This window comes from Balaenoptera borealis (assembly GCF_965194805.1).
Source record: "Balaenoptera borealis genome assembly, chromosome: 5".
NCBI lineage: Eukaryota > Metazoa > Chordata > Mammalia > Artiodactyla > Balaenopteridae > Balaenoptera > Balaenoptera borealis.
This window is the reverse complement of record NC_138862.1, coordinates 66,515,496-66,534,772: the sequence shown is the minus strand read 5'-3', so window position 1 is coordinate 66,534,772 and position 19,277 is coordinate 66,515,496. Positions and strand designations below refer to the sequence as shown.

Here is a 19,277-nt window from a genome sequence, read left to right as displayed (position 1 = left end):
TTTAGGAGGAACCAAGGAGCAAATCCAAGATCTGTGCCAATGTGTTTTGTGGAGCCGGCCGGGAATGTGCAGTCACAGAGAAGGGAGAGCCCACCTGCCTCTGCATCGAGGTAAGTCCTGAGGGTGGGAGCCAGAGGACGGTGACCAAGGCCAGGGTGGTTACCTCGCTGGAGCTACCAGTCTGCAGAGCAGTGCCAACGATTGCATCATCTTTATAAAAGCACACCTTGTCTATCTGAGAGAAGTGAAATTTTTATCTCAGAAGTTAAAAATCAGATGTGAATGTAGGGATATTTTTCCTTTTAAAAAATGTTTAGCTTTATAAGAGTTTTAAATTACAAAATTAACAATTGCTTTTTATAAGTCAAGTAGTACAGACATTTATGCAAACATAAAATTAATAATCTTCCCCATAACCCTCAAATCCCATTAGTCTGAAATAACCAGTGTAAACAGTTTGGTGTATATTTGTTCCACAGGGGGTTTTTTTCTATGCAACTATAAACATATAGGGTTTCCCCCTATTTTATATAAAAATGGGATCATAATATAGACAGATCTAGATATATGCAACTTGTATCTTATACTCATTAATATACAACAACAACCCTCTAGGTCAGCATGTATAGTTCTAACTCATTTTTTAATAGCTCAATATTTAGTGATATACAGGAACCAGATTTATGTAATCATTTTCCTATAGATGGACATTTAGGTTGTTTCATGGGTTGTTTACCACTACAAACAATGACATCTTTCTACAAATATTCTTACATGCTGCTGGCTTTATCTCTGTAGGATTGAGTCCCACTGGGGCATGCTAGGTCAAAGGATATGCATATTTTAAAATACTAGATGGAATGCAGATTTCTCAAGTTTGGTTTTGTTTTTAATGAAGTTTAAAAAACAAAGTGACCTTTTAAGAAATACTTCTTTTGTAGGCAGGATTCTCACTCTTGGCAAACATAAATAGCCTGGACGTGTGCCCTTTTTTCCCCTTTCTGTCAAATGAACCCAAGACTGGAAATTCATCTGTAATTCTACAAGTAAATACACCCACCTTAGTCCCCTGTTGAAGGATCTTGACCCATTGTCCCAGAAAGAAAGTCCCTCAACTTAGAAACTTGCAAACCAAATCTTCTGGGGACTCTGGGAGGTCCTCACTAGTGGTGTTCCTGGCCGCTACGTGGCCATTTAGGGTCCAGAAACCTGTTGTGTAGCCTCAGCTCGACCACGTATCATTGTGTGATTTTAAACAAATTAGTTGCCACTGGATGCCATAAAGACAGACCATGTTTGGCTTTGCTCAGGGCCAGCACATGGTAAGAACCCAGTGATAAGTATTGGTTAAAAAAAGTTGTCTTTCTGCGCTTTGGTTTTCTGGTCTATAAGTTGGAAAGGTTGGGCTACTTTCCAGTTCCAGGGTTCTGTGTTCTTTTACCACAGCTACTCTTTTTTGCTTTAGTGCCTTTATTAGGTCTGAGCAGAACTTGCTTCCCCCTTACCCCTTTCAAAAACCATGGAAGTCTCGGGCTTCCCTGGTGGCGCAGTGGTTAAGAATCCTCCTGCCAATGCAGGGGACACGTGTTCGAGCCCTGGTCCGGGAAGATCCCACATGCCGCAGAGCAACTAAGCTCGTGTACGACAGATACTGAGCCTGCACTCTAGAGCCCACGAATCACAACTACTGAGCCCATGTGCCACAACTACTGAAGCCCGCCCGCCTAGAGCCCATGCTCCGCAACAAGAGAAGCCACCGCAATGAGAAGCCCGTGCACCGCAATGAAGAGTAGCCCCCGCTCACTGCAACTAGAGAAAGCCCGTGCACAGCCAAAAATAATAAATAAATAAATAAATAAATAAAATTTAAAAGAAACAAAAAAAAATCATGGAAGTCTAAAGAAATTGAGCTTGCCTGTCACAATGGCACTTTATATAGTATAGCCAAAGTAGAATCAGGTTGCCAAGTGAACCTTAGTTCATTTACTATCTAGTACTTCACAAAGACCCAGGCACCCCCTGCCCCTGCCTCACGGCAACTGTTGTGAGATTAGGAGAAAAACAAAATACTAAATAAAGCAAGAGAGCAAAGATTCTTGTAGCTAGACCCTGGAATAAGTGAAGAATTGGGGTGATGGGGGTAGGGAGCTGTATGTGCCTGCCTTTCAGTCTCTCTGCATTCCCAGCTCTGGCTGTTTTGTGTCGTAGAATGGGATCTTAGATCATCCAGAGACATTGATTGACTTTCTACAAAGTGATAAAGCGATAGATAATCCAAATTCCTGACTTCGAATAAAATGCCCTTCCTGCTAATTTGATAGGGTTGGAATAGGGGGGATTTATTTCTTTTCATTGAGTAGAAGAGATGACCCTGGGCCAGGATGAGCACAGACCACCACGAGGGGCTGCAAGGTGATGTGGTCCCTCCAACAATGAGTGGGGTAGGGTCACTGATGCCAGAGCTGAGGCTCCCTGTTGCCCTGGCAGGATAGAAGGCATCTCTGCTGGTGGGGACTCCCGTCACAAGATGGCTCTGTGTGCGTGTGTGTGCGTGTGCGTGTGTGTGTGTGTGTGTGTGTGTGTGCACGTGCACACACAAACTCAGCCCTAACTGCACCAACGTCCTCTGCGGTCTGTTTCAGCAATGCAAACCTCACAAGAGGCCTGTGTGTGGCAGCAACAGCAAGACCTACCTCAACCACTGCGAGCTGCATAGAGATGCCTGCCTCACTGGATCCAAAATCCAGGTCGATTACGATGGACACTGCAAAGGTAAAGAGTGCTGTCATCACATCACAGCTCCAGCTGGGGAGCCAGGGAACGGAGCAGTGTGGCCTGGCTTCCTGGAGTCCTTTCCACCCTGAGCATAGTGCCCAAAGCTGTGGAGACCACCCAGTGGCTTGGAGAGGCATCCCCTTGGTGCTCAAGAGCCTGCTGGGTTTGCCCTGGGTGGCCCAGGCCTCTACCCTGTGCTTCCTGCATCAGATTCCCAACGTGGCTTCCAGCGCTCTCTGGAGATGGATAGTGGATAGGGAACCACATCAACAGTCAATAATATGGTAGTATTTAACTGAATTCTGTACCTTTTTAGAAAGCAGATAAATTTCACATATCCTATGCTTTTTAAATTTGGGCACCTCTCAGCCCTGATATTATTATATTTCCTCTAATTCACACTCAAACCATTGCTATTATGGTAAGAGGGAAGGGGTCCCAAGCTTGTTGCTAATTAGACACCAGCCGCCTGGCCAGCCTTGAACTTCCTTGGAGAAATAAGAAGCTGTTTCCCACATGTTGGTCTCCATTTCTTTGTCCATAATGATTCTGTATGAATTCTCAAACTCCCAGCAGCACCGCCCCCCCGCAAACTAACAGTAGGAGGTGTGAGATCAGGAGGGTAACTCAGTGGCCTCAAAATGTCAAACAAAGCAGGGAAGCAAAGATCCCCAAACGTGGGACCTGGAAGGAGAGGATACAAGGACTCAAAACGAAGTGATGGAAAGATATAAGTGGCCCCCTTAATGTGGGCAGTTTTAATCCTAGCAATACATAGAAATTTATTTTTTCTTCACTTTGCATTATGCATTTTCTCCTTTTGTCTTGCAGAGAAGAAATCTGTAAGTCCATCTGCCAGCCCAGGTGAGTGCCTGATTTTTCTACAGTGTGCATCTTAGGGAGGAAATTCCATGTTCCACAATCCCTGCCAAAGCTTACAAGATCTTCAGTGTGTCAGAACTTGTGACCCAGAACTGGTCGCTCCTCAACATAGCTCACAAAAGCTGCAAAACTGCATTTTTTTGTGCTTGTCACGGGAAGCAGCTGGTTGGGTCAGAATGTTGGCTGTGTTTTCCATTTTTGCTGAGTAATGATTGAACTGCAAGGATGGGAAAGCCACCAAGTCCCTCCGTCAGTGCTCTGTGAGACCTGCGGGTGTCACAGGACAAGGAGAATCAGACAGGACAACTCTTTTTGAAAGAGGTGATTGGAAATGACAGTGAGACTCTTTCCATGGTTTTCTATGAATACAAATTTTAAATTTCCTCATGATTTATAGATACCAGACTCCTTTAGCATACACTTTTCCTTAGATCCTCACAATAACCTTGTGAAGTAGCTTTTACTATAATTACCTTATAGATGAGGAAATCTAGGCTCAGAGAAGTTAAGTGAATTTCCCTGAGTCACACAGCTAGGAAGTGGCAGAGTGGGGGAAAGTGCCCACAGTTTCATTTCCCTGACTCAGTGCCCTTTTCACATCCCAACATGTGTTGCCTCCAGGAATTCCCTTTTGCCAAGGCTTTCCCTTCTCTGCTTCCCCATCCACTGGACTCTCAGCCCCACCTGTTGTTGCCATGTGGCTTACAATGAACAGCTGTCCAGAGCAGGGCTTCAACATGCCCTTCCTTGGCCTCATTTTCTGTTGTTCATAATAAAGGATAAAATTTTAAGTGGGAGAGAGGAAAAGCTATAGAGAAAGAATCAGAAATCCAGTGCATAAAGAATTGTAATGTTCTCACTTATTCGTTTATTATTTCAGCTCATCTGTGAGCCAAGAGAGCTGTTCTATTGATTGGTTGATTTCTTTTCCCCTGAGCTTCCTAAAGTTAATGAAAATGTCCTTCATTTTTCTTTCTTTTCTCTCACCTTAGCAACATAATCTCTGTTTCAGCATTCTCGAACTTTATATTTTTAGACATGAGCTTGAATCCTGGGTTAGATACTTTCTAGTGTGTACCCTGGGCTGACTCCTCTGTAAATGTGTTTGATAATCCTGTTTCCCTGGATTGCTGTGAGAATTCAGTGAGATGACACATGCAGACTCCTGGGCACTGAGTCCCCACGTACGGGGTGCTGGGTGACATTGGGGTCCTCACTGCTCGGCTGGCCTCCCTCCCCTTTCCTGCAGTCGTTTGCTATCAGTCCAACCGCGATGAACTCCGGCGTCGCATCATCCAGTGGCTGGAAGCGGAGATCATCCCAGACGGCTGGTTCTCTAAAGGCAGCAACTACAGTGAAATCCTAGACAAGTACTTTAAGGTAATCCAGAGTTGGAGTCAAAGACCGTTCAGCCCGGAGAAAGGGAGACTTCCTCTCCCATTACCTGATCACATCTTCCCAGACCACAGGAAATATAAACCTGCATAGAGTCCCTGAGTTTCTTCATAGATCATTCCATGAAGCTGTGACAGACAGTGGGACTCCAGGAGTCCAGCCTTTGGGATCTAACACACATGGGCTGCTCCCTTTGGGCAATTAAAGCCACAAAGGTCTTGGAGAGCCTGTCCATGAAAAATATGGCCAGGCTGTATCCCCATCCTCCATACGACACCTTGTAGAGCTGCCTGCCAATACCCAGACCCAGGCCACTTCAGCCTCTTTCCCGCCCAGTTTGGCTTTTCTCTAAGTCTTCAACTTGACCATCCATGGCCTGCAGAGTTTCTCTTCATCTGAGGAGAGTCAATGGACTGGTATTTCATGGGTCCAGAATTCTTCATGAACCTAGATATTGCTGTTCCCATTGTGTTTAGTTGAAGAGACAGATCGTTCCAGTTGGAGGGAGGAGAGATGCTGCTTTCAAAGAGGAAAACGAGGGAGGAAATAGTATTTAGCAATGAGTAGGGCTGCCATGATGTGGAGATCTTTTGGAGAGCTTGAGACAGTTGTTGGAAGAAGCAGTTAAGGGCGCTTTTCCTGCTGACTGATAAGGACATAGTTGCACACATAGGTACATCACACTCAGATAAACATACCACACACAGAAACACAGACATACACACACCACATACAGAGATGTGCATGCCACACAGAGATACATCCTACACACACGTTCAGGTGCCCGCATTCCCGCACCTGCGCAAAAGCCCCCCGCGCTTACAGACACACACATCTCTGGGTAGATGCCCTTGGAGGCTCATCCCCAGACGGACGCCCTCACATGCCCCCAGGGTGTGTCGCAGGCCTAGCCAGCCCGGACTCAGGGGCAACGCGCACACACACAAGGGACTTCTTGGCACCTCTGTGGCCACTGAATGTGGTCAACACCTGCCTAGCCTGTGGCTTCCTCTTTCTAACTGGCATCATGGACCCCACAGATGGAAACATACCAGGTTGGGTTGAAATAGGATATTGGTCAATTAGGACTTCATTTGCGTTACCGTCTTTAGGTAGAAGTTTCTCTCTGTGACAGAAAGTAAATCTCTCTGGATTCCAAGTGTTTGAGAAGAGAAAGCACAGCCTTCTCACTCTGTCTTCTCTCTCAACCACTCCCACAGTAGGGAGCCCTGGGGGCAGGGATGTTTCCTTGTCTACAGAAAGGGGCCAGGAGAGTCGGACAGGAGCAGAAGGTAACTTAAAAGAAAATGATTTTTCAAAAGCCAAGTGAGCAGCGCCTGCTGGGTCGGTCGTGAGCAGTGACTTTGCCATGGTCATTACAGCCCAGGAGCCGTGGGGCCCAGGACGCTCTTTCCAGGAGACCTCCTGGGACCTTGTAACCATTCGTGGTGGCCCCTTGATGGCACCCTGCCTTGGGCATCGCTAGCAGCTGCTGTTAATTTGATTCTCAAGGACCAGGGCCACACACCCCCTCCACACATCGCCACCTCCTCTGGCAGTAACTCTCTCTAATAGGCTCCCATCTAAACACTGCAAGGCCCCTTGAGAAAGTAGCTTTTCTCTAGGGCATTCTCATGCTAACCAAGAAAGCTTACTCCTGACTGACAAACAAATGCTCGCTCTTCCCTGTCTTCCGAGAAAACAGGGTTCCACTATCTACTTGTTGATGATTATCAAAGAACCATATGGTGCAATCTTCAAAGGGAGGCTTCTTTCCACTAGGCAGACAGCTGCCTGTTGCTGAGAGATCAGTATCTCACAGAGACTGTTTCTGAACCAGTGAATTGCCCTCCAGCCCAGTTGGCATTCCTTACATCAAAATCAGTTGCAAAACAAATCTAATAGGAATTTGGGTAAGACCAGAATCAGACTCTCATCTCAACTGGTGATTCAGTCACAATTTTTAGACAAAAGCATAACAGAGTGAAGAGGGGAAGACCGGGTAGAAAGAGCCTTTTATGACCGTGTCACACACACACACCCTGAATTCTTGGTGGCCAGGGCTGAAATTGGAGCCAGGGTGTAAGTATAGTGGCCAGAGACCTGAGACCTTTTCCTAGGAATTAGGATGAGAATGATAACTAGGGATTAAGCAAGGGCCTAAAGAGTTGTTTTATACATACCCGTCATACATACCACGGAAAGATTTACAACCTTAGAGTGGAATGCCCATGACACACGACAGTCATGCAAGGAGAGTCAGTATCTGTATCTTTCCCTTCTACCTGGAAACCTAGTCAGACTTTTCTTCCAGAATCCCTTCCACCGTCTGGGAGCCACTTTGAAAGTAACATGGGGGTGCTGATTATTTCCCAGGGTAGCAATATGAGGCAGCCTAGGGAAAGAATTTTGAAAAAAAAATTTTTTCCACTAGAACTATTTAGGAGAACAGCAGTATCCAACTTGGACTTTGATCAGAGCCTTGAAATTGCCACCCTCCTCCTGCAGCTAGGGCCTGGGCATCCTGAATTGTCCCAGATGGCTAAGGTCTCAGTTTAGCATCTTGCCAAAGGGAGGACAGTACTGAGCTCACTACACCCTTGCCTTGTGCTCATGGGGTGTGAGCTGGGTCATGAGGACAGGCTGCACCGTCTATAGTGAAGCCTGCAGCACAGGGGGGAGGGGGAGGGGGCTTGCACCACCTCCACGGGCAGGTTATCGATGCAGATAACATGCAGGGGCCTTTGCCTTTGACTTCTCACTGATGAGGTCAGCTAGGTGTACCAGTGTGAGAAGTAAGCACTGAGAGCAGGCCAGGGAGGCTGGAAATCAAGCAGCAAGAAATGGTCCTGTGATTCCCGAAGTGAGCTCTGAGGGTCACCTGCATCATTGTTCCCAAGCAGCTTGTTAGAAATACACATCCTGGGCTCCGACACAGATTCTGATTCACAAGTTTGTTCCATGATCATTAGGGTTTGAGAACATGGAGTGGTGGAGTGAATTCAAGAATGTCTGGAACAGGGTCAGGGATGGGGCTACAGAGACCTCTTAAGCACCTCCAGGCTCCTTGGACAGTGCAGGCCTAGGTTCAGGCTGCCATCCTGAGCAGGGTCTAGGATTGAAAGGCCCTCAGTGACCTCTGCCCAGACACTTTGACTCTCTCATCTTGGGGCACAGGTGCCTTCCTTCTCTGGGTGCCCCAGGGCTTCGAACCTTTTTTGCTCGAAGGGCAGAGCAGGGTTGGACCGTGTCAAGAACAAGATGAACCAGAGATGGGTCAAGCTGAATGGGGGAATGATAGAACTGGGGTTTTACACAACGTTCCTGAAAGATCACTTTGTCCCCTTTCTAGAACTTTGATAATGGTGACTCTCGCTTGGACTCCAGCGAATTTTTGAAATTTGTGGAGCAAAATGAAACCGCCATCAACATCACCACCTATGCAGACCAGGGGAACAACAAGCTGCTTAGGTGAGTGGAGTGAGGGGGTAAGGGAGAGGTCCACGAGGGAAGGCTGGATAAGAGAAGGGATTTGAACCCCTTCCTACCTGCAAAGGAGCCACCAGTGTCAAAGTCAATGTGAAGTAAAAAGCAAAATAGGGATTCTGTCCTGGTCTCTTCTGTGAACGTTATGATATCTGATCAAGTAGTTACTGTTTCTGGCCAGAAATTGCAAGGAATGGAAGAATGTAATTTTAAAGTAAATGATCACATCAGACCAAAGTTGTTTCTGAGTGTCGTGGGTGATGTTTTAATGGTTAATTTTCTTAAGGAATTACTTTAATGTTCTATTTAACTATAGGTCTAAAATAGCTTTAGTTCTGATTTTAAGATAATCAGTGCTATTTCATGTAGAGAACTCTAATTGTTACAAATGTAAGCACGTTCCTCTTCTTTTCTGGTATTATTCCAGAGAAAATATTAATAAAAATTAACCCCTAAGAAACTTCTGGTGTGGTTCCAGTATACTGGTAAGAATTAAAAATAGGAAAAGCACCTATTTGTTCAAAAGACTTCAAAGCATGAAGCCCAGATTCTAGGATTCTTTCCTAATAATAGCCCATGACCTTAAAGTATAATATCTGTAAACCCTTCTTATTTTGATAACCTGAAATGAGGTAATATTTTACAAGTTCAACATCTGATCCTCATAATATCCCAGTGAAGGAGGGCTCCTCGTTCCCATTTTACAGATGAGAAAACAGGTGCGGGAAGATTGAATAACTAGCCCAAGGCCATTTGGGTTGTAAGTGGTTGAGCCAGGACTCAAATCCAGCCTAAGGGGAGAGGGAGGGAGCTGGAGTTCTAGAAAACTTTTCTGAAAGATCTCTTTGCAGAAGGGTGATAGTGGTGATGCTGGCTTCAACTCATGTTCTTTCAAATCACACATGCATTTCATAGCATCTGTTCCTACCGCTTCTGTTTGATTTTTCTAGTTGGGTTGACTTGACACGTATAGCATGGGGAAAGGCAACTGCTAGTGGAAGGCATGCAGGTGGTAAAACATTTGCCAATCCAAGTGAACAAAACCATCCAGGAAACTTTAGTCATCTTGGGCATATCATTTGAACAGTTTGAGTGATCTGACATCCCATATAATAAACTAAAGGTTGGATGCTTACAGGAGTCGGGACGCATAATGGTTGTAGGAGGTCAGTGTAGAAACGTTCTCTTTAAATAGTCCCCTTGGCCGCCTGCGGAGGCCTAGGTCTGTGTAATCCTGATGCTTAATTCCTTTCTTCGAGGCTGAAGCTGAGGTCTTGCTGACACGTTTCTGCTGTGTTTCGTTTCAGAGGACTCTGTGTCGATGCTCTCATTGAACTGTCTGATGAAAATGCTGACTGGAAACTCAGCTTCCAAGAGTTCCTCAAGTGTCTCAATCCAGCCTTCAACCCTCCAGAGAAGAGTACGCCTAACCTAAGAAATAGGGAGGGGGTTGTAGGGAGTGGGGGCATTTAGAGGTGGCCAAGATAGAGGGGATCGTGGAACTCTCCAGAGCTTACTAAGAAAATTCCCTTCCACGATTCTAGACTGGGCCCCAGCCCAGCATCTCTGAGCTGATTCAGGTCCAAAAATCTTCGGGTTGATGGTGGCGTTTGCTCAGATATGGTGCCTCTGGGGGACAAGCAGGTCTTGTCTGGGAAAGGGGTAACATGCACAGACTATAGCCAAGACGTCCTGTTCCACCCTCACCCTAAACTCTTGCCTCTTATTTCTGGTCCCACAGAGTGTGCTCTGGAGGACGAGACATATGCCGATGGAGCTGAGACCGAGGTGGACTGTAATCGCTGTGTGTGTGCCTGTGGAAACTGGGTCTGCACAGCCATGACCTGTGACGGTGAGCTGTGCGCCTCACACAGAAGGAAGGGACGGCACGGAGACAGCCTCCTTCGTGAAATCACCATGAGAGAAGTCAGGGTGGGGATGGTGGGAAAGAGTGCAGTGGCTGGGTCCCAGCAGGGAAACTGGGGAGCGAGAGACTGGCTCATACTTGTAATGTCAGAGCTCTCAGGGGGCAGCATTGAGGGCAAAGCACTTATGCCAGATGCATTATGCTGGAAAGTCACTCCAGAGGTTTGGAACAAAAGAGGTTCGAGACCCAGGACAAGATCAAATGTTGATAAGAGATTAGAATGGTAATAATAATAAAGAAAGCAAATGCGTAAGAGTGAGAACTACATGCCTTTCTTCTGAGCACTTTACATATTAACCCACTTAATCCTTATGACAGCTTAGGAAATCCTATATGTCAAAGACTTAGGTGGTTGGAAGACAAAATCACTCTTGCTTGCCATCCGTGCCAAGCAGGAAAAGGAGGCATGTTCATAGACATGTTTGAATGAACAGCACTGGGTCCCCCAAAAAAAGAGAAAGTTGAGGTAGTTGAGACATCGGCAGGGTGGGTTGGGTGATAGAGATGTCAGGGAGAGTTTGGGGAGGAGGGGGCCGTGCACAAGCCAGCATCACCACTATCACACTTCTACAAAGAGGTGTTTCAGAAAAGTCTTCTAGAACCCCAGCTCCATCCCTCTCCCCTTGGCCTGGATTTGAGCCCTGGCCCAGTCACTTACTACCCACGCACATTACTTTGGAGGTGTCCATTGCACTGGGACACTTTATAGTTAGAGAAATGTGGGTAATTCACCTCGCCTTCCATATGTTAAATGGGAAATGAAATTGAGAGCCTAAAAGGTAGATATTAGTGGGATCCCTAACTGGCCTCCCTCAGCCCACTGCTCTGAGCCTTGGTTCTTCTTACAGGAAAGAATCAGAAGGGGGCCCAGACCCATACAGAGGAGGAAATGACCAGATATGTTGAGGAGCTCCAAAAGCACCAGGTGAGTTGCGGCCTCCATGCTGGTTCAGGTATCCCTGTTGTCACCAGGCCCTTCCACCACTCAGACACTGCCTAACTCCCCAGGTGACCAAGGAGATGTGCTCTGTCCCGTACAATAGGTCCCGAACGATATACCTGTATACCTGTATACCTTGTGGGGCAGTATGCCCCAACAGATGTAGGTTACAACTTGGTAAATTGCTTTATAAGTTAGAATCAGCTGAGTGGTGGGTTGCAAATGAGTTGGAAGTGGTTTGCAAATGAGCATAGTCTAAAAACACCTCCTGTTTCTTTTCACAACCAGTGCCCAGACCCAAAGACTATGAGGCCATTGAGGGCAGGCTCTATGACTTGCTCACCATTGTAGCCCTGCATTTAGCACAGGGTCTGGTGTATAGTTGGCTCTCAGTGAGCATGAAATTCGTGGATTTGGACCGCAGCAGAAAGGATTTAAGTTAAATGCCAAGCTAGCTAGAACATAGACTGGAAACTTAGAGATTCTGCTTCCTAGAGACTTGAGAAGATAATAAATCAGAATTCTGTTCAGGTTCTACGTCATTAAGTTGAAGGCTTTCTTGGGGAAAAGGTTCTTAGCAGAATAGTGATCCACTGACATATTTTTCTGAGGGCCTAGGGAGAAAACATGGATATGCTGGACTTCTAGGCCTGTCTTTCCACTGGCTTACCTGTAGTTTTTTTTTTTGTTGTTGTTGTTTTTAATATTTATTTATGGCTGTGTTGGGTCTTCATTTCTGTGCGAGGGCTTTCTCTAGTTGTGGCGAGCGGGGGCCACTCTTCATCGCGGTGCGCGGGCCTCTCACTATCGCGGCCTCTCTTGTTGCAGAGCACAGGCTCCAGACGCGCAGGCTCAGTAATTGTGGCTCACGGGCCTAGTCGTTCCGCGGCATGTGGGATCTTCCCAGACCAGGGCTCAAACCCGTGTCCCCTGCATTGGCAGGCAGATTCTCAACCACTGCGCCACCAGGGAAGCCCTACCTGTAGTTGTTTTTTTTTTTTTTTTAAATCATGCTTTTTCTTTTTTTTTTTTTTTTTTTATTAATTTATTTATTTATTTATGGCTGTGTTCGGTCTTCGTTTCTGTGCAAGGGCCCTCTCCAGTTGCGGCAAGCGGGGGCCACTCTTCATCGTGGTGCGTGGGCCTCTCACCACCGCGGCCTCTCTTGTTGCGGAGCACAGGCTCCAGACGCGCAGGCTCAGTAATTGTGGCTCACGGGCCCAGCCGCTCCGCGGCACGCGGGATCCTCCCAGACCAGGGCTCGAACCCGTGTCCCTTGCATCGGCAGGCAGACTCTCAACCACTGCGCCACCAGGGAAACCCCCCTACCTGTAGTTTTAACAGAGGATGTTGCTCCTTGAATCATCTGTCTGTAAACTGGGTCTGGTAATACGGGCCTTCTCTCTGACATACAAGTTTTTAAGGAATATAATGGTCACAAGAACTATTGAGATGAAATATTTGACTTGAAAATCAAGAATTATTAGTATTGAATTGGGCGATTGGGATTGACATGTATACAGTGATGTGTATAAAATTGATGACTGATTAAAAAAAAAGTGAAGAAAAAAGAATTATTAGTATTAATAATAAATGCTCATATTTATTGATGGGTTTTCATATGCATTGTCATTATTGTCACTGATAGTGTAGAAACCTCATGTCATTTTTTTAAACAAATGCAGAAGCTCCTAGCCCTTTGTTTTTCCATATTTCAGCAGCCTTGAGCCTCCAGATGAGTATAAACCCTTAAAAGCAAAAAGAACTTAATAGGAATTCCTTTCATCTAGGGTGGAGAAATGATCAGAGCAGACAGTGGGGAGTGAATTATAATAGCTAACATTTTTTAGCGTCTCTGTTTTATGTGAGTTGCCTCGGAAGCAGACGCTAAGGCAAGGACTCAAGTACAAATAGTTTATTTGGGAGGCAGTCCCAGGAAACGGCAGAAGGGGAGTTGGGAAGAGAGCCCAGGAAGGGAAGGAAACAATAAAGAGTGTGTATCCAGGCATATTACCACTGGGAGCAAGTGGAGCTTAGTCCTGTTGCAGAACTCCAGAATAGTTACTGTGCACAAGGGAGCGGGGAGCTGGGCTATGCCTGTATGAACTCCCATCAGCCATTGGCTGAGAGCAGCCACCAGCAAACGTGAATTCCCTGGCACTTCTGCCCTGTCAGCATGTGTGGGCAGAGCAGGCTCCAGCAGCCAGAGAAAGCCTCAGGCAAAGAGATGCAGCTGCTGGCAGTAAGAAGCCAGGCCAGTGTACTGAAATGTTATAAGGCACGGGCTATGGATGGGGCACCGACAGTGTGTACTAGATGCCAGACACTGTTGTTTTTTATTCCCTATTTAATTTTTTTATTGAGATGTAATTCACATACCATAAAACTCACCCTTTTAAAGTATACAATCCAATGGTTTTTAATATATTCACAAGATTATCAACCATCACCACTGTCTAATTCCAGAGCATTTTCATCTTCCCAAAAAGAAACCCCATACCCATTTGAAGTCACTTATATTCTCTCCTCCCCCAGCCCCTGGCAGCCACTAATCTACTTTCTATGTCTATAGATTTGCCTATTATGGACACATATAAATGGAATCATATGATATATGGCATTTTCTGTCTGACTTTTTTCATTTAGTGTAACGTTTTCAAGGTTTATCCTTGTAGCATGAATCAGGACTTCGTTCCTTTTTATGGCGAAATAACATTTCATGGTGTGGATATACTACATTTTGTATATCCGTTCATCAGTTGATGTATATTTAGGCTGTTTCTACTTTTTGGCTATGATAAACAATACTGCTATGAACATTCGTCTACAAGTTTCTGTGTGAACTTATGTTTTCAGTTCTCTTGGGTATATACCTAGGAGTGAGATTTGCTGGATCATATGGAAACTTTGTGTTTTAACTTTTGAGGAACTTCCAGACCGTTTTCCAAAGTGACTGTACCATTTTATATCCTCACCAGCAGTATTCCAATTTCTCCACAAACTCACCAACATTTGTCATTGTCGTTATTTTTTATTAGCCATCCTAGAGGGTGTGAAGTGGCATCTCATTGTAGTTTTGATTTTCATTTCCCTAATGACTAAAGATATTGATCATCTTCTCATGTGCTTTTTGGCTATAAGTAAGAATGTCTTCTTTGGAGAAATGGGCCACTGTTATAAGAGGTAGTACTAATTTTGTAGTTGAAGACGTTGAGACACAGAAGATTTCATAATATGCCCAAAGTCCCCCAGAAAGTCACACGCCCATGATTCACGCTCAGGCAATCTGCCTCCAGAGCCTGTTGTTTTTTATTATTATTATTTATTTGTTTGTGTGTTTGTTTTTTGGGCTGCATTAGGTTTTCGTTGCTGCCCGCGGGCTTTCTCTAGTTGCAGTGAGCGAGGGCTACTCTTCGTTGCGGTGCACAGGCTTCTCAGGGCTTCTCATTGCAGTGGCTCCTCTTTTTGCAGAGCATGGGCTTCAGTAGTTGTGGCACGTGGGCTCAGTAGTGGCTCATGGGCTTAGTTGCTCCGCAGCATGTGGGATCTTCCCGGACCAGGGCTCAAACCCGTGTCCTCTGGGTTGGCAGATGGATTCTTAACCACTGCACCACCAGGGAAGCCCCGAGCCTATTGCTCTTAATGCTTCTCCCAACTTGGGTTCAGAACATTTTGTAGCACCTCCATTCAGCATCCTTTTCTTCATTTTTAAAATGAATATAATAATGTCTGACGTTATTGTTTCATAGAAGTTTAAATGGAGTCAGCTTTTAATTTAGCAACAGTCCCTATACAGCCGTGTCACGAGTAAGACATGATCCTTGTCCTCAAGTTGTTCATCATCCACAGAGGAGATAAACAAGTAAACAGAACTCAGCATAAGCATGTATCTGTCAATGCTATGTAAAGTTTTGAAGACTAGATAAATACCAATAATTTTTTTTTAAATTTCATAACGCTTATTTTCTCTTGCTTCTCAAAGGAAACAGCTGAAAAGACCAAGAGAGTGAGCACCAAAGAGATCTAATGAGGAGGCATCTGGGAAGGGTGTCCAGAGCCTGGCACCTTCTCTTCCACTTCAGCGCTGAGTCCAGTATACGCAAGTGTCTGCTACAATCGCCAAATCACCAGTATTTGCTTGTATAGCAATGAGTTTTATTTTGTCTATTTGTTTTGCAATAAAGGAAATGGGGGTGGCTGGCTAGGAGGGCAAGGGCCATAGCCTTCATTTCTAGGAGTACTTTGAGAGAAACTGTAAATGGTGCTCGGGGGCTGGAGGCAAGCTAGGAAACTGCATCGGTGTTGGGAGAGTGTACCCAGATCTGGAACACTTCTGAGCCTACCACAGCTGTGAACAAACATGCTACAGGGGGTGCAGGCAGTGAGAAAGAGCTTAGCAGGCTGTCCCCAGAGGAGGGATTTGGGAAGCTCAGTGGAGAAGACTGCATTCGGCTTCCAGCCCTTCCTGCTGCCATCAGCATAACAGACCTCTAGCATCTGTGCTTCTCCTCATGGCCCCAGCCACTGGCTCTAGATACACGGCCATCCTGCTAGTTACCCAGTGTCTGGGAGGGTGCACCCAAATGATGCAGATACTTGTAGACTTTGAGCCCCTTAGAGACCTAACCAAATTTTTAAAATACTTTTTACCAAAGGTGCTATTTTTCTGTAAACTTTTTTGGCAAGTTGATTTCATTCTTCAGTTATTATCATTATATTATTGTTGTTGTTGTTTAATATTTTATTTTCTTGACTAGAAATTAAGCTTTTGTAATTACTTTTCATTAGTCCTGCCATTTCAGAGGCGGGAGAGTTTGGGGTTCTTCCTTGTGCAGGGCCTGCTATCACCCGGACTCCCCCCAACCCTGCCACATACTAGATGCAGCCCAGAGTTTGCCCCCTGGCTTCCAGTGGGTCAGCAGTCTGCCAGAGGAGCAGGGAGTACCTCAGACAGAAGCCAGGAGAAGTGTCTCCATACAAAGCTTGTAAGATCCAAAAAGCTAATTTGTTTTCATTCATTCTGATAGATCCATGCAAATCAGTATTCCAAAGGATTGAGACCAGTGCAGCTAAGCAAGGCTTCGATGTCCCAGCCTATCAATATGCTCATTGATCCTCCACTAACTAGGAGAGTGACTCTGTCCCTGTCTCTTCCTATTTCTGGGCCTCAGTTTCCTCAGCAGGTAGGAATGCATTAAACTTTTGACTTGAGAAATTGTAAATTCTGTGGTTCTGATCATTGGTCCAGAAGGAGACAATGTGGTTTTCCTCCTTCTCCTTAAGATAAATGAAACCTTGTTGTTATATAAGAGTCAGACAGCCAAAAACAAGCTGACCAAATCTGACCTCGGTCTGAATGGCCCCACGGGTTGTGCTGTGATGTAGAGCCTTCTGGTAAAGCCTGCCCAGGAAGAGAGTGGGAAAGAGAACCACTTCACTTTGTCTTCACTTTTGCATTTCACCTTTAACCTTCTTGGGAACAGAAATGGCTTTCCCTTTAGAGATGAGGATGAAAGAAGGTTTCACATTTCGAGAGGGAAAAAAATGGACCTTGAATCTTAAAACTGTGATTGGGGAGAAGTCAGTCATTCCTGTGTCTTTTGGCCTCTGTGATAACTAACCCCACTCAATACCATGTTTAGGATGCGTTTGGAATAACAAAATTAAAAACTTGACATAAGATCTCATTTTCAGAAAGCAGATTACAGACCACCAAAGGGAAATGATGTAGGCTACACTGCACAGGCAACTCTGAGACAGTTGTGCTGAAAATGGAATTCCTTCTAAACAGGTTTCCTTTTTCTCCTTTGAAAACATTCCACTTTGTTTAGAATTCTGAGCTTTTGTAAATCATCCCACTTAAAAGCTGTCTTCCAACCCGACTTGTGTGGTCTGAAATGCACCTCCCTGTCAAAGTGCCTTGGAGAACCCCCAACAGCACGCCTTGATCAAGATTTGCCAGCCCTTGGACACTATGGAAGAGAGGGCAGGAGTACCAGTCTGTTTAAAGCAAGAAGGCAGAATGTCTCCTCACCAGTTACATTTAGGTCAGTGGTTGCTATCCAAGATGACCCTACCCTGCAACATTGAATTCCCAAGAGCAAAATCTGCATTCCTCCTGTAAGTAGGGAAGCTACTGTCTGCACCATAGGATCATGTGATCTGACAATCATTCACGGAAAGCTGCTAAATAGCCTAGTCTGGGGAGTCTTGCATGAAGCTTTGCATGGAGCAAATAAACAGGATTAAATCGGGTTCAGTTCCTCCAGCTCTCTAAAAGCACAGGGCTTAGACTGCAAGCTTCCTTGGGCTTTCTCTGTGTGTGTATGGTTTTTATAAACATATTACAGCATCTGTTAAGATTCAGTGTCCATGGAAACCTTCTTACATGCCATGACTCTGGACTCCATCACTGCTTTTGGAAAGCAGGGCTCCTCCACCTGCTAATAAGCCCATGTGGACCAGTCTGAATGTCTTCCCTTTATACTTGTGTTTTTAAACAGTCAAATTCCAAGAAGCAATTTGGACAGGTTTCTGTTGCCTGTGTATTTGTGAAATGTATTTGTATTTAGTAGGCTTCCTTATTGCATTTAACTTGTTTTTTGTTAACTCTTGATTCTTTTTTTTTTTTTTTGGATACTATTGATAAATAAAGAAATTAAAATAATAATTGTATTGTTTTCTTTCCCCCAGTCAAGGCCAAATAAAGTTGCAAGAACATTAACCATTTACCTCATAAAAGTAGATTTGAGTTTCAGGAGGCTTAAAAGAGGCCTGAAAAGTTTCTGCTAATCTTGGGACTACAGCTGCAGGGGGAAAGGTTTACTCAAGGACTGATAGAACAAGTTTATTTAAAAGAATCACCAGTGGTGGGTCTGGGTAGGAAGTAATGAGAAGTCAGGGAACAGTATTGGGTAGAGGTTAAACTAAATGACTCCTAAAACTGCCATGGATCTTATGAGACTGAATGGCATCGGGTGAGGCTGGCTGCGGGTAAACCTGTATGAGAAGCCAAACAAACCTGGGAAGGTGGCACAGGGAGCATACGAAGATCTGGTAGGATAATCTTAGTGGCTGTTTACCAGATACACGTGTATACCATAGGGGTAAACATTTCCAAGTGGACTGAATGTTGGCTAGTTAAGACCCTCTGTTTTGCTCTATCTTGGAGACACATGACCAATACTAGTTCTCCATCTCCCTTTCCAAGTGATTCTTACAGATATCATGTACTCCCCACCAGCAATAATTAATTCTGTCTTCCAAGAGAGCTCATTACAGTTGGTTTAAGCTTTCTTAATTTTAGTCATAATGTGTAGAAGTCTTGCTTCTCTAAAATTATAGCCGGGTCACCTTAATTGGATTTGGAGTATTATTCAAATGCTATTCAGATATTAAAATGTCATCTCTGGTTGTGTTATTGCTACAAATTACTGATCTCATTAATCACTGTTTGATTCTTTAAACTTTCATTCTCAGAATTCTTAAACCCAATTTGAAGGGTACCTTGTCCACAACCACTTTTAAATGCTGGCTGGCCTCTCCCAACCTTCTACCATGCTCTGGGAGCACTTCTCCTGCTATTACAGTATGCATGTGTTCAGGAAATGAAAATGAATTGAAATAGCCTGAAAGAAGCATAATTTAGAAGGTAAGTTTCCTATAATCAAAATGTAACATTATGAGCTCTGTAAGTTAGAACAAATTACTGTGATTAACTTTAGTTTTGGAGTGCCTGTGTCGAGTCCCCATCAGTCCTCTTAAATTACTTCTGAAATAAGGGGGAGGAGGGAGTAAAAAAAGTCTATTGAATGAGTAGATCTAAGCAGATGCCCTCAGAGCCCTGGGGTAAATGTAGCATAGGTGGAATAC

At 44.9% G+C, this 19,277-nt stretch overlaps 1 protein-coding gene across 1 annotated transcript in view; it reads left to right on the top strand.

The window, feature by feature from the left end:
• FSTL1 (follistatin like 1) overlaps positions 1-18,075 on the top strand; it is a 51,202-nt gene extending 33,127 nt beyond the window's left edge. The window contains exons 3-11 of the mRNA XM_082394983.1: positions 6-110; positions 2,643-2,772; positions 3,607-3,639; positions 4,907-5,037; positions 8,405-8,523; positions 9,846-9,958; positions 10,280-10,390; positions 11,314-11,390; positions 15,388-18,075. Of these exons, the coding sequence (XP_082251109.1) occupies positions 6-110; positions 2,643-2,772; positions 3,607-3,639; positions 4,907-5,037; positions 8,405-8,523; positions 9,846-9,958; positions 10,280-10,390; positions 11,314-11,390; positions 15,388-15,432 (864 nt within the window). The 3' untranslated portion in view covers positions 15,433-18,075. The remainder of the gene's footprint in view (positions 1-5; positions 111-2,642; positions 2,773-3,606; positions 3,640-4,906; positions 5,038-8,404; positions 8,524-9,845; positions 9,959-10,279; positions 10,391-11,313; positions 11,391-15,387) is intronic.
• The last annotated feature ends 1,202 nt before the right edge of the window (positions 18,076-19,277 follow it).